This window comes from Bombus fervidus, chromosome 12, assembly GCF_041682495.2.
Source record: "Bombus fervidus isolate BK054 chromosome 12, iyBomFerv1, whole genome shotgun sequence".
Lineage (NCBI taxonomy): Eukaryota > Metazoa > Arthropoda > Insecta > Hymenoptera > Apidae > Bombus > Bombus fervidus.
The window spans coordinates 5,489,814-5,514,734 of NC_091528.1; the positions used below are offsets into that span (position 1 = coordinate 5,489,814).

General features: G+C 33.9%; 4 protein-coding genes across 8 annotated transcripts in view; 1 reads left to right on the forward strand and 3 right to left on the reverse strand.

Annotated features, from left to right (window-relative positions):
* The window catches only part of L (zinc finger protein Lobe), a 131,739-nt gene extending 118,562 nt beyond the window's left edge, over positions 1–13,177 (reverse strand). For 2 of the 3 annotated variants that reach the window (XM_072013861.1, XM_072013860.1), the window contains exon 1: positions 12,626–13,177. In XM_072013861.1, coding sequence (XP_071869962.1) covers positions 12,626–12,665 — 40 coding nt within the window. In that variant the 5' untranslated portion in view covers positions 12,666–13,177. The remainder of the gene's footprint in view (positions 1–12,625) is intronic. The other variant, XM_072013862.1, reaches the window with a different exon arrangement.
* Positions 13,178–14,623: 1,446 nt separating this feature from the next.
* Lamtor4 (Late endosomal/lysosomal adaptor, MAPK and MTOR activator 4) lies at positions 14,624–15,496 on the forward strand. 3 transcript variants are annotated; one of them, XM_072014691.1, is made up of 3 exons: positions 14,624–14,704; positions 14,968–15,047; positions 15,141–15,496. In XM_072014691.1, exons 2-3 carry the CDS (start codon positions 14,976–14,978, stop codon positions 15,378–15,380), a joined length of 312 nt encoding a protein of 103 aa, XP_071870792.1. In that variant the 5' UTR covers positions 14,624–14,704; positions 14,968–14,975; the 3' UTR covers positions 15,381–15,496. The 3 variants fall into 3 exon arrangements, with proteins under 3 accessions (XP_071870792.1, XP_071870793.1, XP_071870791.1); XM_072014692.1 differs by lacking the exon at positions 14,624–14,704 and adding an exon at positions 14,711–14,876; XM_072014690.1 differs by lacking the exon at positions 14,624–14,704 and having other exon boundaries at positions 14,711–15,047.
* LOC139993196 (coiled-coil domain-containing protein 130 homolog) lies at positions 15,254–17,125 on the reverse strand. The gene is made up of 5 exons (XM_072014689.1): positions 16,938–17,125; positions 16,513–16,828; positions 16,165–16,425; positions 15,943–16,075; positions 15,254–15,856 (listed from the first exon to the last, which is right to left on the reverse strand). Exons 2-5 carry the CDS (start codon positions 16,822–16,824, stop codon positions 15,618–15,620), a joined length of 945 nt encoding a protein of 314 aa, XP_071870790.1. The 5' UTR covers positions 16,825–16,828; positions 16,938–17,125; the 3' UTR covers positions 15,254–15,617.
* Positions 17,126–18,185: 1,060 nt separating this feature from the next.
* Positions 18,186–23,999, reverse strand: Aub (aubergine). Its single transcript, XM_072014500.1, has 9 exons — positions 22,637–23,999; positions 21,265–21,325; positions 20,950–21,072; positions 20,667–20,875; positions 20,387–20,569; positions 20,120–20,290; positions 19,752–20,031; positions 19,320–19,675; positions 18,186–19,241 (listed from the first exon to the last, which is right to left on the reverse strand). Exons 1-9 carry the CDS (start codon positions 23,984–23,986, stop codon positions 18,186–18,188), a joined length of 3,789 nt encoding a protein of 1,262 aa, XP_071870601.1. The 5' UTR covers positions 23,987–23,999.
* Positions 24,000–24,921: the final 922 nt, after the last annotated feature.

Sequence of the window (24,921 nt, forward strand, 5' to 3'; positions counted from 1 at the left end):
ATGTATCGCAGTCTACGTATAAAATATCAATATAACGGACAGAATTTTTTTTCTTTTTTTTTTTTTTTTGCAAATTACGAAGGATTACTGCGTTACACGTTTTGGTTTCGAGCAATTAAATAACATATTCGCTATAGACAAATCCATCAACGTCCAGAGCAATTTAAACCTCCCAAAACCACTCGTTCTCCATCGATACGTTCCGACTGTAACCCTCCAAACTATACCTCACCCCTTTCGTTCCACCCTTGCTATGTTACGTATTACGATGTTATAGTATTGCCCAATAGATCGAGGTTATAAAACCAGGCAAGCGTCAAAATTTGCATGTCTCGAAACCTCTGGACGAATGAATAGACGGAAATCTGAGAAGATAACATCTGAAATTTCAGTCAGGGTCAGATGAAGTAGGAATACGTCTTTGCTATGCGTCATTCTTTGATTTCAATTTTTTTGCATTCATATTTCTAATTTAAAACTCAAGTATCTAATTCGAACACCTAAATTCAAATTTACAGTTCAAGTTTCTAATTAATAAAGAAAGAATAAATTTCTATTTATAATAAATAGTCATCGCGCTGTATTTAATTTTCCTTCTCTAGAAACTTTCGTTTCTTTATAATGTTTAAAACCTGCTCCTCGATAAGGAATCCTTCCTCGTAACTTTTCTCTGACGTCCTCCTCTGTCTCATGCTTTCTCTATTATCTACAGTGTGAAAATAAAAATCCATAACAAGGGAAACTATCAAATATTCGAGATTTATAATACAAAATATTGAAATACGTAGCAAGCAAAGTCCAAAGAACTCGATCACCTTATGCAACTATCCTCTAACGTTCTCTTCTTTTAGTATTCTCAACTTTCTCCCTTCTTCTTTTCTAATAATAAAAAGAAATCTAAACGTACTATAGTATAATGCAGCAAAAATAGCGCAGCATAAAATTACCAAAAAAAGTGAAAATCTCGGATAATATTACACGACTGCCTCTAACATCTTCCTGCTTCATCTTCTCCTTATCGAAATCCAACTTAAGTAGCACAATATACAAATTAATTCAAACATAAGGGTCATAATGAAAATCCGGGCAACCCTAACCGCCGTTCCCCTTCCAACCCATCTTCCTCCTTTTCCTATCGATCAAAATAGCAAATAAAATTCAAGAGAAGGCCAAATCCGTGGCACAACCCAAAATGTATTATAAAATACACCTGGTAGAGTAAAGTTTGGATGAAGAACAATAAGGAAAAAGGTGTAAGGTCTGACGATTACCCTCTGCTGGTTACGATAATCTGGCTAACGATATCTCGTGGGGATCACGGGGTCGCGTCGAGACGTCGGTCCCGGTGGCTGCAGGCGGGGACGGTTACGAAGCCAGCAGGGTTTCCCAGTCATTAATCGATATGCCGTGAATAAAGGAGAGACCGTCCTGCGGGTTATCCGGAGCGACTGCTATCTCTGCTCCCCGGTTGCAGCCCGCCGTACGTCTTGGACTCGTGACAGCCAGTCAGACAGCTGAGAGAGCAGCCATTGGGAAAGGCTCTGCTCTGCTCTGCTCTGCTCTGCTCTGCTCTGCTCTGCTCTGCTCTGCTCTGCTCTGCTCTGCTCTGCTCTGCTCTGCTCTGCTCTGCTCTGCTCTGCTCTGCTCTGATCTGCTTTGCTCTGCTCTTGCTCTGGCGTGCTGTGCCGTAGATGGCTGGCTGGGTGGCTGGTACAAGGGAAGTCGAGCTAATTCCCGAGGGAACCTAACCCCGGCCAGCTCTGACGCGGGCTCAGACTCCCTCGGGAGCAGCGCATCTACCGACGAACACCCTCTGGCTCCGACACGCTACCTGGAGCAGCCGGGATATTGCGGGATAACTTTGGCCCCACCGTTGCCTACAGCCAGCCATGCTAAAACACTTATCCTTCTTGTCGTTCTTCCTCTTCGCCTGCTTTGTTTTGTCTTTGTCCTTGTGGCGGATAGCCTTTCCGATTATTGATCGACTCGGAATAATTATAATTATAATTGGTTTGGCAAGTTAGATGGAACAGGCAAGGTACCGTAGAATAATCACACACGCGTAACACACGATATGCTAAAGCATATAGGACTGATCGATTTAGAATTATAACTATAATTAGTTTGTATAGTTATATAGAGCAATCGCGGCTACTGTGGTCTTGGTATTAAATGTTCTTCTTATTGCAGGTTGTTACGGTGTTTCTCCTCTTTTTCTTCTAGATTAAAAGGCACACTTTTTGCGCTTTTTGTGCGATTCCGTTAACACAGAAAAAATGCACACGATACGCAAAAGTATAGGAAATTGATCGACATGAAATTATAATTGAGCAACGATGTAGGACACTTGAGATACTCTGGAATAACATTAACGTCGAGGTTTCCTGTTATGGGGAAATTAAGTTGTATACATTTCCCCTCTTCTTCTTCATCTGATCGTAGATTAAGAATCATTGATCGACTGGGAATTGTAATTGTTCTGGAAAGTTATATGGGATACGACTCGAGATATTGCACAATGATTTTAACGTTAAGGTTCCTTGTCGCTAGACCTGTGTCATGAAATCCTTCCGAGAAGAATCACTTCGGATGACTAATGAACTATTATTACAATTATTCCAATAAACCGTCCGAAACGCTTGAAGTTGACCTACGAGTATATTCTATTTAACTATAAAACTCGGCCTTTTATTTAAAAACAAAAACTTCTCTCAGATCGTGGAACAATTTCCTCCTTACTAATTACCATATAAATAATAAAAACAACTGTGATATTTTTGTAAAGAAGGCACGATGTACTAAAATTCGGAGCAGTTTAAATCGAAATAAATACATCTACCACTTAATTGAACGCCAACTTATCAAAGCGTACGTAAAACAGTTAATCAGCGTCCAACTAAAACCAGTACTCGTCGAGTAGCATTTTTCAAAACTGCACGATGATTATGATCCTCTTGAAATGTATAGAACGCAAGAGAAAATATTGCGACAGTTCGCAAACTAGCAACAACTTGTTTCCAACAAACCCGGCGCACCTTTCTCCACCCGTGCACGCAATTGCAGCTAGCGCAAAGGAAGATATAAAAGTATCAGAAGGAAGAAGAGTATAAAGTGGGCGGGCGTTTGAGAGACGCGGCAAAGAGTGTTATAAAAGCGGCGACCGGCATGCGGAAGCATCGGTCGGCAGAAGGAGAAGTGACATCGTGGAAGACATGCCCGGGACACGCGGTATTCCTTTGAGGCAAGGCCACGCAAGGCGTTCACGTCCGACGACTGACTTGTGGCCCTCCCTTTTGCGGCGAATTGTGCGTCGCGTGCTCGAGGAATTACACACGCGGCATATACACGCGGTCTAAGCTCGTTTCTGCACACGTTCCGTGCACAAGTTGCGTTCCTCCTTTAACTTTGCCGCTGATTTCGTCCTCGCGATGGAAAGGTCACCCGCATCGGTCGTGCGATCATTCGATCGCCTCGTCTAACAACGTATGTACACTCGCGTTCAGGAATATTGACACAGCAAAGTCTAATTAACACAGAAGAACCTACCTTATGCGAACTTTGTCATCGGTTTTCTTCTCCTACGACACATTTCTGTTTTTATTCATTCAGCTTCCATTTCGTCGAGAATTTTTCTTTTAAAGTTAAAGCTTCTGATCTGTGGTCTCAGAGTTTCGTTGCTTCAATGATATTTGGAAAAGAGACGCGCGAATAATCGAACATATTAAACTAGGGATATTTTATGCTACCAATTTCTTACGTATATCTAAATATAGAAGAAAGAAAATATGGAATAACACTTGTTCATTTAAGGCTCTGTTTCCGAAAAACTAAATTTGAAAGTTTATCGTGCGCGTGTAACGAAAAAGTAAAAGTCGCGATACTCGATTTTCTTGTGCCCTGCAAGATACAGTAACTGACCTCGTTTAATAGAAAATTGCATAGAAAAATCTTGATAGATACATCCATTTAAAAATCTCTCTTTATTTCGTTTTAATTAATTAATTAAATGATTAATCTAGTGATCGTACAGAGTGGAATATATTGCTAATCTTAAAAGATATTTAATAGGAAATTTCAAATACAGATTCTGGCAACCCACAATCTTTCATCCTATAGAATAAGATGAGCTGCCTGAAGGGACACGTTGTGGAAAATTCTGTGTTACGTAATGAAAAATTCCAAATAAAAACAGTAGAGTTTCCTTTTTTCTCTCTCTTTTTTTTTTTTTTTTTTTTTTTTTTTGACACCACGGAATAGAATAACTACCCTTAAGAGATATTTAATGGAATAGAGAGGCTGGACGCAATGGTAGAATGTAAATTTCCAGCTTACCCTTTTAATCCCTTTAATCGTGGCTGGTCTAAAACTTAATCCGCTATTAGTTTTTGCAGTGACAGCCCTAATTCCGGCCCCGTGGTTATAGTGATTATAATGCAACTTCTAAATAGGATTAAGTTATCGGCTTTTCGGTGAATTATTGTATATAAAGTATACGTTTCCGTGACATGGTAAACGTAACCACTATTCTGCACGATGGATATGGTAATTAAATGACTATCTATGTGATGATTATAATGCTATTTAATTGTCCATCGATAGAGGACTCGAGTGTGCAACATACACTTGGTCTCTCAGACCTTTAGTATGGGAGATGTTTAATTAAGAGATTAATCTTGCTACGTTCTTTGGATCATTTTCCACAGAATCGTACTTTTCCCTCTCTCTCTCTCTCTCTCTCTCTCTCTCTCTCTCTCTCTCTCTCTCTCTCTCTCTCTCTCTCTCTCTCTCTCTCTCTCTGCCGCAACAATGACAGAGATCAGGAAAAATTTATTCACTTATTTATTCATTTATTTACTTATTCGTTCGTTTATTTATTCGTTTAAACTCTAACTAACGATTAAAAACTCTTTAAAATACATAGAAAAAAATGCTAAATAATACTAATACAGTACAAATACAGTAAATACGTTCCGCCTAAAATTAACGTTTGAACAAAAAGAATTAAGAAATTACTGACATTAAGCAGTTAAACTGGACATAAAGAGTACCGTTTTTCACGTAGTAGATAAACGTATCTTTTAAAGCTGGTCAAGACGTGATTAAAGATTGTTATTGATATGCACGTACATGATACATTCCAATTTTATGCGAAAGATTCTTTTAGTATCTAAAGACATTTTTTTTAGTTGAAACGACACTGAGATGGAGATAGAAAAATTTTGAGAATCATGAAAGGTTTAAACTAGCAAATTAATTAAACCTAATGCCGATCTTCAAATTTCAAAGACCGGTTTATTCCTTTAGATTTATTTGAATTATTACGTTAATGAGAATCAATACTCTTCGAGGGTGGAAAATAATTTTCGATTTTTTAATATTTTTATTTCAATGACTCGATACATGCCAAGATAATTTAGTTCCTCTACATTCAAAATCGTCATTTAAAGTGAAAACTTAACCATTGGAACTTTTATTCAAATTTTCCTATTAAATGTTTGTTAAACAGGATTATTTACCCTTTGCGTGGAAAGATAGAAAAAGTTTGTTTATCAGAATTTTTATTTAAAATTTTCTATTAAATATGCCTTAAGAGGAGAACGAAATCACCGAAATTATCGAGATATCTTAAATCTTGTTTATGAAATTACGTTCGTATTCGATGACTGGAAAGTTTAAAAGATACGTTTTCGAACATGTTTCATCAAAATTCGAAAGATTGACGAAACCAAAGTGAAACGCATTAATAATTGTAATATCGCGTGCGTTAATTAAGAGATTATTATTACGCATTTAAGCGCGAGACGCAAATTACAATCACGACCCTGAAGCATAATGCGCTGTGATTCGGGTCGTTGCGTTCTGATTCCCGATCATAATGTTTACGATTATACGATCACAGGCTCGCGAATATTCCTATGTAATGGCGAATATTAATAGAGAATCGTGATTGTAAATTTCACGATGGTTGCATCGTGAAGAATTTCTACTCAACGTTAATACGCGCGATAATCAATTGCGAGCATTCGATGTATCAAATTACATGAAATTCGTATTAAATATTTCTTTCGATGCTTGTCGTTTAACGAAGTTAAATTAACAATTCCCTTTGCTCTGGCTGAAAAACTGTAATTAAAAAATTTAATTATACTCGATAAATCTCATATTTCTTATCCTTTTTCTGTATCAATAAATTTTCTCGAATAACTTTTATTCCAAAGACTTTTAATTATATTGTTTGAATTATATTTCTCGTAGCTCAAATTTTCGCAGAATTCCCAGAACAAAAATAATATCGCAACAATTAACCCTGTCGTAGAATGTTTCTTGAATTGTATAGCAGAAATTTTTTTGTCAATTATTAAAATACATCGTTTCTTACATTCTTATAAGCGACGATATAATTTACTACGATTAGGAGCAGTTTGACTGAAAATAAATAAACAATACAGATGATAACAATAAATTAATGAATAAAACTTTGAAGCACAGTTGAGAAACGTTTAGAATATTTTCTCATGGTAGTTCGAGTTTTCTTAATCGTAATACTTTATCGTAATGACGGCTCGATTTCTTCGCATTTCACGAACTTGTAGAACGTACAACGTAGTACAACTTGTACAAACATAGTCACGAAGATAGAATATAAAATGCTCGCGGATAACTCGAAGACTCGTATACTCCGTTAATTCGCAAATAATGATAACTCGGTAATATCTCGGTAATAGCTCGATGATAATAACTGCCTGCTCGCGATCATGTTCATTTATTTACACTTGTCGGGGGGGGGGGAGTCGGAAGATTCAAATTTGGCAAATTTGGCAAAAAATTTGTTTTTGCCTAGAGATAATCTAACGCTAAACATCGAGGCGGTGTTCGTGTTCCGAGGCACAACAATACAAGTCGTCCTCGCTTCGCCTCGTCTTATGACTCATGTGTCGCTACAATAGTAACGGAAAAAAAAAATATTGAGCAAATTGCTAAAGTACGTTTTCGTAATCTCAATGTGAATTCAATAAAATTCGATGATCTAGATCGACCAAAAAGAAATTACAAATGAATGAGACATTGAGTTAACTGTGATCCTCGATGACTTTAACATCAAGATAATCGACGATGCAAGGATAGTCGACAACTCAGTTACAGCCAAGATATGATCGAAAATTTTCACGAAACAGTTGATAAAATCAAGTGTTGATTAAATCGTACGAAATTTCGTGGATTTCGAAGGAACGACAAGCACAGATGGGTCAACTATTCACCATTAGATGATTATTTGCTGGACAAGTGACGAGCATAAGTAACCCAAAAGCCGACAGCGTAAACAGATGGGCCTCCATTAACGCAATTACGTATGGTTCCAATGCACCTACGGATCGTCCATGTTATGACGGGCATTGGAATCCATTAATACAGCTTCGGTTGCGCCCAGGTTCATTATCGTGCATTAATTAGCAACACCCTATATCACCGATGCTCGCAATGCTATCGGCCAGGCTTGCTATTTCGTGGCTAACCGCGTGTTCGTAATGTTCCACCACGATCGCAGTGGTGGTGGTACCCCTGGCTAATCCGATAGGACGACATCGAATTGCTTTTGCCAGAAACCGGCGATTTCTATCCGCTCCCTTCCCCCCCCCTCTCCCTTCCCCTCCCTTCCCACCCATACTCTCAGCTCTTCTCGATATTACTTAATCAAAAATTTCAATCTTTTACCATTTTTAGGAATATAGATTAAGATATGTATATGTACCTAGGTTAAATAGAGACTTCTTACATAGAGACTTTTTCTGTATAGGGATTTTTACATAGATCTTATCTTCGATGTACATTTTGAGACTGAGATGGTCGGGATAAGTGTTATATTGGATAGGGAAATTTTTATTGTCTGTGTATTTGAAATTGAGATTTTTGAAATAGAGCTTTCATTCGATAAGGAAATTTTTATATGGTTTATTGATGGTTTTATGCTCAGCGAGAAAATTTTTATTTTCAGTATATTTGAGTCAGATATTTGTGAAACAAAGGTTTCATTGGATAAGGAAATATTTGTATTTGATATATTTTTGGGATTGAGATTTTTGAAATGGATATTTCTGAGGTTCAGATTTTTCAGATAGATTTTATGTTCGATGGGGAAATTTTTGTATCTGATATATTTTTGAGATTGAGATTTTTGGATAGGTTTCATGTTCGAGGGGAAAATTTTTATTTTCAGTATATTTGAGATAGGAATTTCTACAACAGAGGTTTTATTTGATAGGAAAATTTTTTTCGATATCTTGTTAGTATAGAGATTTGAGAATAAATTTCGCGCCAACGGAAAATTTTCATTTCTCGTATATGTGAGATAGAGATTTGTGGAATACGTTTCAAACCAATCGTCGACATTCCTGCAATATATTGCCAGTTAATTTTAAGGGTAATGACTCTTGATAATTTCGCCGTATCACTGATGCTGAACAAAGTTTCACGAGAGTGTTTCGCGTGGAAAGTTGAGCAAGTTGGAAAAGTAGTTGAGGGAATACGAGACGCGTATAATACAAGAATACTTGAAAGAAAAACGATGGTAATGCGTGTGTTTGTACGCCAGAGATACGGTGTAAGAAAGTGTAAAAGAGTGTAGAAAATTCGACTAGTATGATTATAAAGAAATTATAAGTACCACGAGACTATACCGTTGGCTTGCACTACTTATTTCAGCTGTACCTTGACCTATACTACTGAATGGTATTTTTACTCCGAATCGATGTTTCAGTTTATCTAAAATTCATCTGAAATTTATACAATACACTCGTATTATTCTAAAGCCTTCTCCTTATTCCTTTACTTCCTCGCATCTATTCAAAAAACTATCGTTAAACAAAATACTCGAACAAATTATGAAATTTGTGAAATTTGTAAAATTTACTCGTAAAGATGCATCTATGCAAGATCTGTGTGCATTTGTTAGAAAATTGACAACTTGTAACTTGCAAACTTTAGTTAATGATATTTAAATGTACAAGACAACTTTGAATAGCGGTACTGTTCTCCAAGTGGCTGTCTCGGTCCGCCTGTTTCTACTTACCAACACGAGAAAGTGGAAACAGGCTACGATAAACTACTTTGCTGCAATCATGGCTTAATTAATTATCGTAAGCTGCACCAAACACAATCGTTTCAGAATTTTCAACTACATATATTCACGATATATTCCAAAATACTATTCCAGACGAATAACATCGAAAGATATACTTCTGGAAAATAATTGTTTAGCACTCGTGCTTGAATTATAGAGAACCGAATATACCAATAATTCACAAAAGAACAAAGGTTATAGTATTAAGGCAGAATTATACTATTTGCGATCCTTTCGATTACATTAGAGCACACAAAGAAAGATTTCAATCGTTCCGCTAACTGAAGAACAATGTAAAACGAATTCATTACATGTCCCACTTTTTCACGAATCTAGAAAACAAACCTAAATCCACCGAATACGAAACCTTCGCATGGAAATGAACTGCATCTCTAAAATCCTACGTCTCTCAGCGCTAATCACCGAACAGTACCGCGCGATATCACCTAGCCATGCTCTAGGAATGCCACGACATCGAAGAAACCGAACACCTTGGAAACTTTCTACACACCAGGCTAACTCGTTCAAAGAAAATCAACCCACGTAGAGGGCAAGGAAAACGAGCATGAGTAAAGCCCAGAAATAGAGTGAAACAGATAAAACGAGAGCCAGACGGAGATAGAAAGACGAGGAAAATAAAATGTGGAAAGGACGATGCGCCAAAGGGAGTAACTGAGATAGAAATATGGAGGAAATAGGGAGGCCGAGAGAGAGAGGGTGGAAGCAGTGCGACCAGAATTGGATAGGATAGGAGAACTGGTGATTACAGAGGCCGGGAATTCCGCAGGGAGAGGCAGCAGTCCCGCGGGTTTCCACCTAATTCCATCCTGGCTGACTACTGACTCTGTCTCCCTCTCCCATCTCCCTTTCTCCTCTTCCATCTCTCTTTCTCTACTCTAGATAGCTCACTTCGCGTGTCTCCATCGCTATTTCCCTCACTGACAACGTTCCAAGCCTCTCCTTTCATCGTTCGCCATATCCCACCCCTCTCCATTCCATCCTGTTACGTTCGTTTTCCCTTGGTTTTCTCTCTCTTAGCCTGTTATCCATAGTTCCCTCTCTGTCAGTCGAAACGGCTGACCGGTCACTCTGTTCCTGTCGTTATCCCGATTACCCGGGAACACATACGCCCTGATCATTCCGGGTGAGAGCAAGCTGTTCGTACGATCTTCCTCCATTCTGAGGAAAACCTTGCCACCTTCTCCTTCATTCATCCAACAGGCAGATCTTCTTCTCTCTCTTTTTCGTTTAGTTCTTCTCTTCTTTCTTGTCTTATGGTTCTGCTTACGGACGAGCACCTGTACGCTTGGCTGATCGCTCACCGAGTGCAGTTTAGATTTAAGGGAATTGACAATCGAGATTTCGGAGGGGATAACAGGTATCGGAGACTTTTGGGAATTTTTCAGTGTGACTCTTCTGTTTTACTTGTAAGCGCTTATTAGTTTTCGTTCTTCCTTTTGTAGATTTATGAATTTTCTTCGTTCCTTTTGTGGGTTCAGAGGTTTTCCTTCTTTCAATGCAGTGGCCTCTGATGCAGCAGGACTTGTGGTATGGTGAACAAACATTGCGAAGAACAGGTGTTATGGATGAAGTTATAACATTGTTATATATATAGAATGAAGCGGAGATATCCTGATTATCTTATTTTGCTCTCATTAGTATGGTAGAGTAGATATAGACCGACGATGCGAATCGATTACTTTCTTTCTAAATTGATTATATATTTTTTAATTTAGAATTCTTAGAAAATTTCCTAGCTTGATTTACGATCACTATATAATTTCTTGCACATCTGTATATCTTCTTAGAATCCTAGATAAGTCCCCTATATATTTTTGTAGTATAAAAATTCGAATATACTCTTCGAATTAACTCTGCTAAAATATTTCTAACGTTGTGCCCTGATGCTTGTTTACGTAGGATAGTCAAAAAAATCAGACTACCTCCAAAACAAAATCAAAAATATAGAAAGTTGTAGCTATACAACTTTCAAATTCAACTTCGAACTCAGACCTATATTCATTTCCAAATCTCATACACTTGTGTGTTTTGATATAAATCTAAGACTTAAACTGATGCAATTAACCTATACAAAGTTTCCAGTTAAAAAATTCTGAGCAATATAAAAATTAAAATTTGCAGTAATAAGGAAGCAGCTCGAATATTTAAACTATATTTAATGGAAGAGAAAGAAAGGTATAGGTTCCGTACTCAAAAATAAAAAAACTTCCATTACGAATATTACTATGAATTCGTAGTATGTTTTAAGAAATGATTTAATTTCATCTAATTTTGATTTGATTTCTGTTAATTCACTCAGATTACTGGAAACTGAAACTATATTCTTCTCGTATCGATTCTTCAAATTCTAATTACAAATTTCAGACTTCGAATCCCATATTCAATTTCAGATCTCCTACATTAGCCCTTACGACCTCGAGTCAAATTTCCTTCCATAATTCATTCCAACAATTAGCACGCACGCTTTCATACGAAAAGCAATATTTTCCCAAGAAAACCGCTTCTCTGCGCAATTTTCCAATTTTTTGTTATCCATGCAAGCTCAAGGCCTCGATAAACACTTGGAGCAATCACGTGTCGCAATAGTATGCCACGGATTCGTAAACATTGCCGAAAGCAAAAAAGAAGAAAACAAGAAAAAGAAACATCCTCGGAACGAGTCGTGTCGTTTCAACGCTTACACGTTATATTTAACGCGAAGTTTCCAAAAGCTGACTCATGAAATTCCTATATATGTATCTGATAACCAACAAGAACGGAAAATATGATAAAATAATTATATGATTTAATGACTCATCCTAATATTTAATATTTGTTCCTCCTTTTTTACGAAACAAGAAAATCTCGTTAAATTGAACGTCTTTCTAATTTAATACACTTGATATTCGAAGTTTATGAAGATGATTAGGTTAAGTTTTAAGTACTTTCAGGGACAACAAATAATTATTTAAACAATGGTAGTACTTTCGTTTATTCAAACGTGGTTAGATAAATTTATCGAAATCTAACCCTAACCTAATTTACTGATAAATTTCCTAACGTCAACTGAATTAAAATAAAAGACTATTATATTCCTATTTATTATTGCCAAAGAAACATTTTTTAATTTGACACTTTCTTAATAAAATAATAAAAAGTATGTTAGTTTGAGATCCATCAAGTGTTTTCTCTTTTCAGTGATAAAATGAAGCTATTAGACACATGACTGAGTTAAATAATCAAAATTGAGAAAAGTCAATAAACTATGTAATTATAAGACTACGGATTTCTATGCATTTATAGGAAATTTAAAAGTACAAAGATGCACATAATACATATAATATGGAAAAACACATATATCAAATATTCAGAGTATTTATTATGATATTTAGTAGATGATATTTAGCAATTCTACTTACATTCCGCATCTTTCCATCTTGTGTATATAATAATATAAAAGTCCATAAAAATCAATCTAGTAATTACATGTGAAAGTAAGGCACTCACGTTTTAGAGATCGAGGCTTTGCCTGCTTCCTCCTGGACATAGCAGCGTGACACCTCTCGACTAGCAGATCAGTAGCAACGATTCAGTCACATTTCGGAACACTTCTCAGAACTCGATCCATCCGTGCACAAATCTAACCCAAATCAGCCACACTATGTCCAGTCGTCGACAGTTTTGTTTGAATCCGTGATCGTAGACAGAAACCGTGATACGAACGACAATTTCGAATAACGAACGACAATCTCGCGTGAATTCGAATGAACGATTACCCGCGCACAGTAACCATGGCGACGGATAGTAACATCTTCGAGAATCGAAAGAAGATCGAGACGAACAAATGATCGACCAATTTATTTACGATAATTTCCTATATCTTCCATAAGGGACACGAAATAATAAGTTAGAATGATTTATCACTGAAGATATCTAATTATTTTTTGAAAGAATTTGAGTGCCGGAAACCACGTGGCCTCACGTGATGGTATTAAGGAAGATTTCAACGGAACACAACACAAACACAGAACAAACGCGCTCGGAAGACGCGCAACGAATGACACTGTACTTGATACCGCAAAGTCGCTGGTGCAGAGAACCACTGAGATCCTCACTGCACATGCGCACCGTATCTTACTGATAGTGGCCTGCGCAATTCTACCTTTAATGCGGCTGAAATAAATTTATATAGAAAATACAACAAGATATTATTAACGCGTTCATCACTTTCACAGCCCTATATTCACCGTTGTTTAACGCTTTGAAATATGCTATAGCCAGCGATAAATATAAGTGGATATATAGTCAATATAGATATCAACAAAGTTTAATTAAGTATAGCTTGTTCGTATAAAAATGTAAATATTAATTTAAATTATTTGATAAGTAATCTGTATGCTATAAGGATATAATAATTAAAATAGAAGTACATAACACTAGGAGTGGTTCGATTAAACATCATTGATATCTACATCCACTACTTGTCCACTTACTTTCGTCCACGACTGTATGTTAGAAAATTACATACAATGAAAAACAAAAGTATTTGTGCAACTGGAATATAAGAGATATAAACAGAGGAATATTTTCTACATTATTAAATATATTTAACTATGTGTAATTATGTATTATATAGAAACACTTGCAGTATTTAATGGACATAAACAAAAGTTAATTCGTAGATACTGTTACACATATATGTGTAATATCAATCTTAAAGGCTTGCATGATATAGAAGCGTGGATTTCGCTAAAAATCTAGTATTATACATGCCCAATAGATTGCAGGCAATTATTTGTCAAAAAATTATTTAATTAATAATATTGTACAAATACTTTCGTTTCAATAATCGAATAATTTAATTAACATTTGTCTGTGTACATTTGTTACGATAAGTACTTAAATATAATAAAGAGATACGTATTCAAATATATTTAATAGGATAGAATATATATTTTTTAATTTTACATTCAAACTGTACAAATACTTTTGTCTTTGAATGTATGCACGTTTTTTATAATACATTAATAATAATAATAGTAATAATAATATATTTATAACGTACCCATCCTAATAAATAGCTCCTGTTTCAAATTAATTAGATTATAGATAAGTGAATTTTTAGAAATATCACACTTCTAGGAAATTAACAACATAAAAATAGTCAAATATTACAATGCAGTATAAACAAAATGAAACAAATACATACATATGCATAACACACTTACTACTTCCAGAAAATTAACAAAACAATACTGTGTAAATGTAAAGAAATTTTATGGAAGAGATTTGATAATAAACCGAAATAGTATGGAAAAAATATTATGAAATGCTCAATATTTGTGTCATACTACACTTGCTTTATATCTATGCAATTTCTAAAAATTGAAGAAATATAATTAAGATGTAGCTATCTGAGATGTTCTTCTATTTTGTTTGTTTCCAATTTGTTTATTGGAGTTTTCCAGGTAATATATATTTATCTTAATTTACTTTCCAACATGTTGAAATTGTGTTGAACGAAAGAAATTCTGCATTACCGACGGAGAAGAATCAGCAGAGATATAGCAAATAAAAAATACACAGGTTGATATCTTTGACAGCTCATTGATTTCATAGTTTTGTAAAATTGCCTACGAATTTTGATCGACATATTTCATTTTTTGTTTTATTTTTTTTTTTGGTAACTTGTTAAATATAAATGATTTCTTGGTACAGTTAATACTTTGAGACCGTTAAGACATAATAATATAAATAGGTTAGAAATTGAATGTTTAAAGAAAAAGAACGAATAAAACAGTTCCGTCTGTAAATTTAATATTAAAGATTAAGTTAATATTTGAATTCAGGAAAAAATATGCTTTCACTGGAACGTATCCCAGATCAAATTGGGCATCTAATTTTGACAGAGGATGGAGCTGTATTAACGGTAATATTCTTTTGCTCATTAATTATATAGAAACTGCTATACAATTGTAAATTAATTTTCTATAAAATCTGAACATTGTATACTTCATTTTAGTCTGGAGGTGAACTGGAAAATGATGAGAGATTTGCAAACATTGTTATAGGATTAGTCACGCTAACCAATAAAGTTGATCCCAAAGCATTTCCTAATAACGAGACTTTTGATAAAATATCAATAACATATCCAGATCATTGTTATATTATTTGTCTCTCAAACAAAAAAATCCACGTAGTGAAAAAAAAATTGATATCCTCAACAACTGCAGCTGTAGAACAACCTCTTATTGATGTATAAATGAATGTCATCTATTCATGGAAAAATAAAACTAGAATGAAACTGAGATATGCAAATTTTTTCAATATTACTAATGTTAATAAAAATATGATGATAATAAATTTGTGTTTGTGTTACTTGTTAATGTCTCATTTTTTATTCCATTTTTACAAATATTTTTATAAATATTGTATATACTAAATAACATTATAAATTATATTCATTACATATATACATTTTTTATTACAAATATCTGTGCTATGAATCATTATCTGTATCAGAACTATCATAAGTAACTAACGATCTACTTAACGTACTAATAGTTGTTTTCGAACTCGAAGGTTCTTGTTGAGTAAGCTTAAGAAGTTTATGTGTTTGATCTGTTTGATTTTTAGTGTTATTGCTTAATACAGAATGTGACGAATGTTTTAATTTATCTCTAGACCTTACAATAGTAACCAATCGTTTCAAGCGGTTGCGACCATTCTGTTTTGTATCTGAAACAAAGAAAACAAATACTAAATACTATGTTACAAAAGCATGCTACAAAAACATATTTTTTATATATACTCTAAATTATTACCTCTTTTATGCATCAGTAATTTGGCTAACTTTATATCATCTTCGTGTTCATTAACTAAATCAATATTCAATCCACTTTTTTTAAGCAACACTTGATCCAAATTTTGTTTCTTCTGTAACTCGTTTTTTCGTGTCTACAATATAAAATACTTATCAGCAACCAATTCTCAAAATATTTATAACATAAAAGTGGCTATATAAATAATTATATACATAAACATACTCTAAATGCAGAGCGTAATGCACAATTTGAAGAGTAATCATCCTTCCATGTAGCATTATTTAATGCTATTGCACTTTCCAAGGAAGAATCTTTTGATTTTGCTATTTTCTTATCTTCTATACCATGTTCCAACTTGTACATAGCATCATCATATAGTCTGCAAGATACTTCTTTTGTTTCTGGTACCACCTGTTCATTTTCTTTAGGATCCCAGCGATTTTCTTGGCGTTTTGCACCACTCACAATTACATAATCTAAATTCTATGCAGAAAGATATTTTTTTAAAATCCAAGTAAACAAATGTGATAAACAAGCTAGCAAAGGTGACACAAAGACGATGATACTCACTGCTGGATCAGTCTTTATTTCAAAATGATTGTCACAGAGATGACATTTCATACGAAATTGATACAATGGTGTACTGTAATACATTCCAATTTTTTTTTTCTCTGCATTGTAACGAACACCCATTCCTATATGATTGCCACAACCATCACACCATATATTATACGGCATTTCAAATCTGATAATAAGGATACCCATGTGTAATTTACGTGCTCTTTCACGTAGTGCATGAGTACCAAGAAATTTGTTAAGACCACCAACACGGGGATCGTAATCAGGTGGGTAGTATAAATTTGTTCCCTTACGTTCTCCCATTGTTCTACAGAATTGAAACAATTATATAAAAACTTATATTAAATGTACGATTTTACAAAGTATTTTGAGGTTATTTTTATATTATATTTAAGATATAACAGTATTACAAGTACCTTGATTTCTAATGTGTTTTCAGTACAAAAATAAAACGAATTATTTATATAACTTTTATTTATTTATATAATACTTTTGCCTGAAGAAAAACTCTGACATGAAAGTACCTCACGTAATTACGTTTCACAGAACTTGAGAACAATTTACGATAAAGCAGGTTAGGCAACTTAATAACACATTTAGACACATTCAAGTGTAACAACTTTTACATTGATATTTTCGTGTCACAGTACTGCCATGCTAACTGACCGAAATTCTATTTTATTATTAATTGGTCACTGTGAAATTTGAAGAAACTAAACATATTACATATCTGTAAAATAAAAAAGATGCTAAAAATTTTCTATAAAAATACTTTTTTCGAGAAATGATCAGATATAAGAACACTACTGCAATAGTAACAGAATTAATGTAGAAACAGAAAATGTATCTTCTTTATTTTTTGTATAAAAATAGCTTTACATAATACCATTATGTATATTGTAGCCTCCACAATACAAAGCACCGTGTCGATTGGTAACATTATAAGTTTTCTTATACGAACTGAATCAAGACAAAAATATAGTTTAAAGCTCTGACTGAAACAGACCTTATTCTATCTCAGACTTCTATTCACTCATCCAATTCGTGGACCCGTAATTATACCGCGAAGACTATTATAACACTTATATGATATTCTACTAAATGATAATACATCCTTAAAAAATACGTAATTCCATTTATATAAAAAAAATATAACTTCTTAGCAAATCTTACTCATATATGATGTATGAAATATGCAATGTTACTTTATTCCTAATTTAACTTTTATTTGTATCTGTAGATTTAAAATATAATCTAAGTAACGTAAGTAAATAAAATTATAAACGTAATTATTTTTTGTACTTTATGTTACAACGTCCTGCGTAATATAACACAAAACCAGGAGTACATTATTTCCTTATTGTTTCTCAGATCTTTTCATTTCATAATCAAATCAATGTGAAGCAAATACTAATTAGATTTAATAAACAATAATAATAAAATATTACTTAACAATATTATATTCATGTATCATAAACTATTATCATTTGAGGACCTTCAGATACCTTCGAAAAACCAAATAATAACTAATCTATCACAATAGAAAAGATTTTAAAAACATAATTCTATAGTTACTTTACGTATACGATAAGTCTTATAGTGTAATTCATGTATCTTAGTTTGCACATTAAGAGAATGGTATAATAATGTATACCGGTAAAAATTTACAAATAATACAATATTTCTTCCATGTGATAACTAGGATCATGACGTAAGAACTGAGCCACCAAAAAGGCAAGTTTGTGAGCATATTGACAAGGTGCTGGTACCCTTACGGTACCAGACCAATTATAATACATATGACATAACTTATATGTCAATCTTTGCATTTGATCAGGTGTCCAACCTGTGGTGTCTGCAATCACATGGTACGCGCACGGTGTCACCGTACCTTGTCGCACACTTTGAGATACAATGAAAAAGTCATATCTTATCGGATTGGTTACAATATCATCAATGATTGTACCCGGGGGTGGATTGTTCTTCTCGCGAAAGATTCGAGTATTAATTCGTTTCGTCACTATCAGGAAGGCAAATTTCACGAGTGCACCCGTTGTAGTATGTATAGTGTTTAATTTGTCTTTTATTTGTCCTACTTCGTGATCTATTACGTACGGTACTTGGCCCTCGCCAACGCCGTCACGATAAAACACAATAAACGATGGGAATTTTAAATTAGTTTTTCTATAAGCCTTCAATGCGCTATCGAGATTTGTCGCAAACTTATTTGAAAGTTCTTGGCCTACATTATGAGCACTTGTCACGCTATAGTACCGTGTCAAACCTTTATCTAACGAAGCCACCATCGCACCATAATCACGACTTTTATTACTAGTATCGTGACATACATCAAAACCGATCACCATCAGATCGATTTCTGGCAGCTCAACAGACCAAGGAGAACCACCCAATTTGCAATTCATTTGAATAGCTACTTTCGTAGCTATTGTTCTTACATTCTTGTTTGTAAGATTCTTTTCAAGGAATACTTGCGAGGGAATATGTCGATCCACAATACACTTTTTCTTAATAGCGCTATAGCGGTCGCTTCTGTTATTCGGTACAACACAGAGGATTAACTCTGGTTTAACTTTAGACAGAACACGTTCCAAAAATTCGGAGTAAGCATTAGAACGTTCATCACTTATTTCGAAATACCTTGGTACACTTATATCACAACCCATTCCCGAAGCAGCAGTTTTAACCAAATGAACAAAATTCTGTAAAATAAAAGTACATTGTAGCAACAAACCAATAACGACGAAGAAGTATAATTCTAGAAAATTTTGTTATCTTACTTGAACTTCGCCCTTTATTTTATTCGCGTAGACTGTCACCCAAAGCTTTAATTGCTTTGGATTGTATAATCGTTTATTATGTAATTGTCTTGTCCAATCTGCTCCTTTACCCGCGGAAACTGTGCAGTTATTACCTAGTATAATTACTTCTGCATCCAAAACACGCGCCGGTATATCAACCAACCGGTCAGCAAGTTTCAAATTCCATTGACTTAACTCGGTTATGATTGCCGGTTCCGAGCGGAGTCTATTATTGAAATCCATTAATTTCTTCATACGTGAATCTGGACTTACGCGTGTATATTCTGCCAATGAACGCATTAAACCGAAATTTTCTCTCATCTTATCGGTTAAACCTGCATAGAAATGACTTATCGTAAGATAAAAACATTAAATGAATTATACAAATACAGAATGAAGTGGAAAAAACACCTGTTGCACGGCATAGTTCAGGAACAAGATATATTAGTTCACATTGGCCAGAGCGACGGTCTCTTGGTCTTGCTCTTGTTATAAGCAGTGGTTGACGGTTTTCACGAATCGTAATTCGATATTTATTTTTGTAATAATCTCTATACGTTATCGTATCACCGTTTTTCAGCAGGAATGTTGAATCAGGACCTATATCATAATCTATATCCGATATACGATATGTGTGGTTATTGTAATCAGTAAGTACGACTAAGCCAAGAACTAGGCTTTCAAATTCTTTCTAAAGATATGAACCGTTTAATATAAATATATAATGAAATAAAAATATATAATTAAATCAAGGATATGTTAATAATCAATATTCTTACCTTATAATTAGAATTGTTTTTATGGAAACACTCGTTTAATATATCTAGTACAGTTTGCTGACGCATAACTTTATGTATAATCTCAGCACACATAAGAATATCGTTTTCGTGTTGTCTTATAGACGTGAGATAGCCGGGCCAAAGTTCCATTCTATGACCCTGTACGTCTATCTATTTGAATTATAATTGTGTTAAACAATTCGTGGGTAATAATATAAATATGTAATATAAATATCAAATAATTATAACAATTATTTCTTCACTTACTTTGTCATTTGCGTCGTAGTAATCGCGACCCACAATCTGGAGTTTCAATAGTTCTAGGCATCTTCGCATAATTATATTAAAGAATTGAAGATAATTGTGGTCGCCCTTTTGCATATCTCCAACAAAGCGCAAAACAATTTTGATATCGACTCCATCCGATATTCGCTTAGACCAAATCTCCAGCTTTAGAATTAAATTTATGTTATACACATTTGTTCATATCTCATCAAAGGTGTAGCAGCATACAACGTATAATTTAATTCACTGAAAAATATCTTACTTGTTCCACACATTTACTGCTATATAGAACAGTTCCATCGAAAACATATGGTCCTAAAGTATCTTTATGAGATTTGAGCAATCCTTTACGAATAGGAGTTCGATCTTCGTTTGGATAAAAATCAACTCGGTATTGGTATAAACGCCAATCAGTTGTTGTCACCAACTTAAAATAATTCGTCTGCATCAGTATTTCAGTTCCAGATATGCCTAAAAATTTTAATGCTTATATTATATGTATTTTATGTTTTTCACATAAATATGAAAGTACTAAATGTATTAACCTTTTTTGCTAATTAAATGTTCTGGTCTTGTGACTAATTCTGAGGCGAACACACGTCTGCCTCGCATAGCTCCTCTTCCTAACTGGCTTCCGCCTGTATCTTCCCCACTAGTGGATGGAGGCACTATAATATATCATGTATGTAAATTCATAAAAAAAAATTTTTCTATATATTTCTCTGTGCTACCAAATAATATAAAGACGGTTTGAAAAATTTGCAGCCTGATATTGCACCTCTGGCTGTAAACATTTCAAATCGTCTCAAATATATTTGAAAGTAATGTATAAAAGAGCATGGAAAATTTATTAATTGTACCTTCCATTTTTTTAGGATGATCTTCTTGAAACCTTTTGGTAATGGGCCTTTCTGGAATATCCTAAAATAAGATAAAAACATATCTTTGATAACAAAATAACAGTTTAAATCTTTATTATAATGTAAAAATAAAATGAAACACAAAATACAACAAATGTCATATTGTTGGAATAATTTGCCTAAAAAAGAATGCAATATAAAAATAGCATCATGACAAAAAACGTTTACTAAACAATAATACACATTACTAATTTTTTCTATACTTTTTACCTTTGGATAAATCTTGCTCTACACAAACAAAAAACGAATGAAATTCGAATTTCATTTATATGTACTTTTAAAAAGTATACATGTACTACATGTATACAGTATATACACATACTTCCTATATATATTCTTTAAAAATGCACATATTTTTTAAAAGTTCTTGAGAAAAGAAATTATAAATTAACAATATATTACTTTCAGCATGCGATTGAACTTTACTGCACATATTATATGTCATTCTATTTGTTTTGACATGCTGGATGTGAATATCGCAAACATTTCTAATAGAAGTGAGTTTCTCCCCAATTTACTATACTTACTATATGCTATATACACTAATATTATATACACCAATAACATATACTAATAAAAATAATACAATACATATAGAAAATATAACAGAAATTATTTTGTAATCACAAAGACTGCTTTTCTGTTCACATTAGATATATGTATGGGAATGAATCTCCTGCATGTGCCATCAACACTTCTTGAAGCATCTTTGTCTCTTGTTTGTAGGATAGCATCTTGAGTCTAATAACGATTCTAAGAATCAGTGAGAATTTTCTTCAAAAGCATTAGCATCATCTTTCTTTCAGCACGTATGCTCGACTTGATTTTAAAGATCAGTAAAGTAGAGAACTGGAAAATGGTATTGTTATGGATTATATAAATGCCCAGTCAACAATACTTATTGCTTAGAAATAACTCACAAAAATTAATATTTTTTCATAAAAAGTTGTTATGAAAACCAAGAAGGAAACTATATCATTTATTGAAGTATTGAATATGTTCTCAGAGAACTAAAAACCAATTGTAAGGTTGAGTTCCTGTCTTATCTCCTTACGATTAAAATTTAATATGTGAATTATATAAACATATCTCGACATAAACATGTAATGTAGTTAATACCATACCCAAACTAATTCACATCAAGGTAGAAAGTATCAAAAGATTTTATGAATATTTCAAAAATATGTAATTTCTACCAAAAACAAAGCAGGATGACATAAAACATGTGCCAAAAGCATAGGGTACCAATGGGTAATCTCTTACCCAGCATGCTGAGATTAATAAATTTATAGTCTCATGTTTCATAAATTACCACTGGTGGATCTTGTGGTACTGAAAGTGGTTTTTCCTCAGATGTCCCTGGTGGAGACACAAAGTACCTCGAAGGAAGAGACGGCCTATAAAGCGGACCATCATTTGGATGTAGAGGTTGAGGTTGAGGTTGAAATTGAGGTTGAGGTTGAAATTGAGGTTGAGGTTGAAATTGAGGTTGAGGTTGAAATCGAGGTTGAGGTTGAAATTGAGGTTGAGGTTGAAATTGAGGTTGAGGTTGAAATTGAGGTTGAGGTTGAAATTGAGGTTGAGGTTGAGGTTGAGGTTGAGGTTGAGGTTGAAGTTGAGGTTGAGGTTGAGGTTGAGGTTGAAATTGAGGTTGAGGTTGAAATTGAGGTTGAGGTTGAAATTGAGGTTGAGGTTGAGGTTGAAATTGAGGTTGAGGTTGAAATTGAGGTTGAGGTTGAGGTTGAGGTTGAGGTTGAGGTTGAGGTTGAGGTTGAGGTTGAGGTTGAGGTTGAGGTTGAAGTTGAGGTTGAGGTTGAGGTTGAGGTTGAGGTTGAGGTTGAAGTTGAGGTTGAGGTTGAGGTTGAGATTGGGGTTGAGATTGAGGTTGAGGTTGAGGTTGAGATTGAGGTTGAGATTGAGGTTGTGATCTAGATCCATGTCGAAATTCAAATTCAGATTCAGATTCAGATTCAGGTTGAGAACTACATGGAGGTCTATAGTTAGGATCGTCATCAAAGTACATTCTCAGAGGAGATTGAGTTCGGGGGTCAACATCAGGTATTATATTCCTTAACTTAATATCAGTAGCAGAAAGGGGTTTCTCGTATTCTATAGGTTTTATGTTTAGTGCTTCTTGAGCTGTAAATTTAGCTTTATGTTTTGGAAATATTTCATACAACAGTGTCTTAGAATCTCTGCGTCTTTCACCTTGTTGATATGAAGATGGATATTGAGATTGAGGTTGAGATTGAGATTGAGATTGAGGTTGAGATTGAGGTTGAGATTGAGGTTGAGATTGAGGTTGAGGTTGAGATTGAGGTTGTGATCTAGATCCATGTCGAAATTCAAATTCAGATTCAGATTCAGATTCAGGTTGAGAACTACATGGAGGTCTATAGTTAGGATCTTCATCAAAGTACATTCTCAGAGGAGATTGAGTTCGGGGGTCAACATCAGGTATTATATTCCTTAACTTAATATCAGTAGCAGATAGGGGTTTCTCGTATTCTATAGGTTTTATGTTTAGTGCTTCTTGAGCTGTAAATTTAGCTTTATGTTTTGGAAATATTTCATACAACGGTGTCTCAGAATCTCCGCGTCTTTCACCTTGATCTGTTCCGTGTACATGACCGTTATCACCTTTATCACCCTTATCACCCATGATTGAATTTAACCTTTAAACATTTTTTTAAATTTTCTCCTTTATAATAAGAAAATAGGAATTTATTTAAAAAAAAAAAGAATAAGTGCATCATTGTAATAAAAAAGTCTATCTTTTATTAATATTGTGATGAATAAAAAAGACGCTTATTTTACTTTTATTTTTAAAGCAAATTAATTTTTCAATTATTAATATTAATAAGAGACAAATATTTTTATTAATAATCTACAACTTTTCTCTGAATAAATGTTCATTTCCAAATTATGAAAACGATATTGTCGTCCCAAAAGTTCAAAAAACGCACTTAGAAAAATAAATCAGCTATACATGTTTAAGTTTATACAGCCGATAGTACTTCAAGGTTAAATAAAAACCGAAACCAAAACTTCTGATACTTGACCAAGATAATAATAATAAAAACAAGGCGATATATCAATTTCGCTGAATATAATCAATATAGAACTTACGTACACATATAGTATTTTGCAATAAAGATAAATAAAAAATGTTACGAACAAAAGCCGCAACAAAGCAACAGCGGCATATTGGCAATGTGGTCGCATAAATCTATACATAAAAAATATCTTCTAATTCAAAACAAATGATACATTGCAATTAAATTATTATAAAATGATAGCAAATTGGCAATAAACAATTAAACTAACTAATGAGAAATTGTTTAATTTTAATATTGTATCAATATATAAATGAAACTAAATCTACTAACTAAATCTTGTAATTAAATCTACTAATTAAATCTTGTAACTAAATATCGTAATAATTATGATCGTATAATTGTAATCTTGTAAAATATATTTGTCATATGATTTCTCTAAATTTATTTAAATAAATACGCTAAACTGTATTCAGAAAACTGAAAATATTTGCATAACGTCGATATTGCAACTATTAAGTCTTTATAAACTAACGTTTAG

Bases quoted from the DNA above. Each gene is read 5' to 3' on its own strand.
- LOC139993196 (XM_072014689.1), bottom strand. From the start codon at position 16,824: ATGGGAGAACGTAAGGGAACAAATTTATACTACCCACCTGATTACGAT. The intron at 16,426-16,512 runs GTGAGTATCATC...CTTTCTGCATAG, and splicing joins AAATAAAGACTGATCCAGCA to AATTTAGATTATGTAATTGT. The intron at 16,076-16,164 runs GTATGTTTATGT...TTTATATTGTAG, and splicing joins CATTACGCTCTGCATTTAGA to ACACGAAAAAACGAGTTACA.
- Lamtor4 (XM_072014691.1), top strand. From the start codon at position 14,976: ATGCTTTCACTGGAACGTATCCCAGATCAAATTGGGCATCTAATTTTG. The intron at 15,048-15,140 runs GTAATATTCTTT...ACTTCATTTTAG, and splicing joins AGGATGGAGCTGTATTAACG to TCTGGAGGTGAACTGGAAAA.
- Aub (XM_072014500.1), bottom strand. From the start codon at position 23,986: ATGGGTGATAAGGGTGATAAAGGTGATAACGGTCATGTACACGGAACA. The intron at 21,326-22,636 runs GTAATTTATGAA...ATCTTATTTTAG, and splicing joins TACCACAAGATCCACCAGTG to GATATTCCAGAAAGGCCCAT. The intron at 19,676-19,751 runs GTGTTTTTTCCA...ATTTCTATGCAG, and splicing joins TGAACTATGCCGTGCAACAG to GTTTAACCGATAAGATGAGA.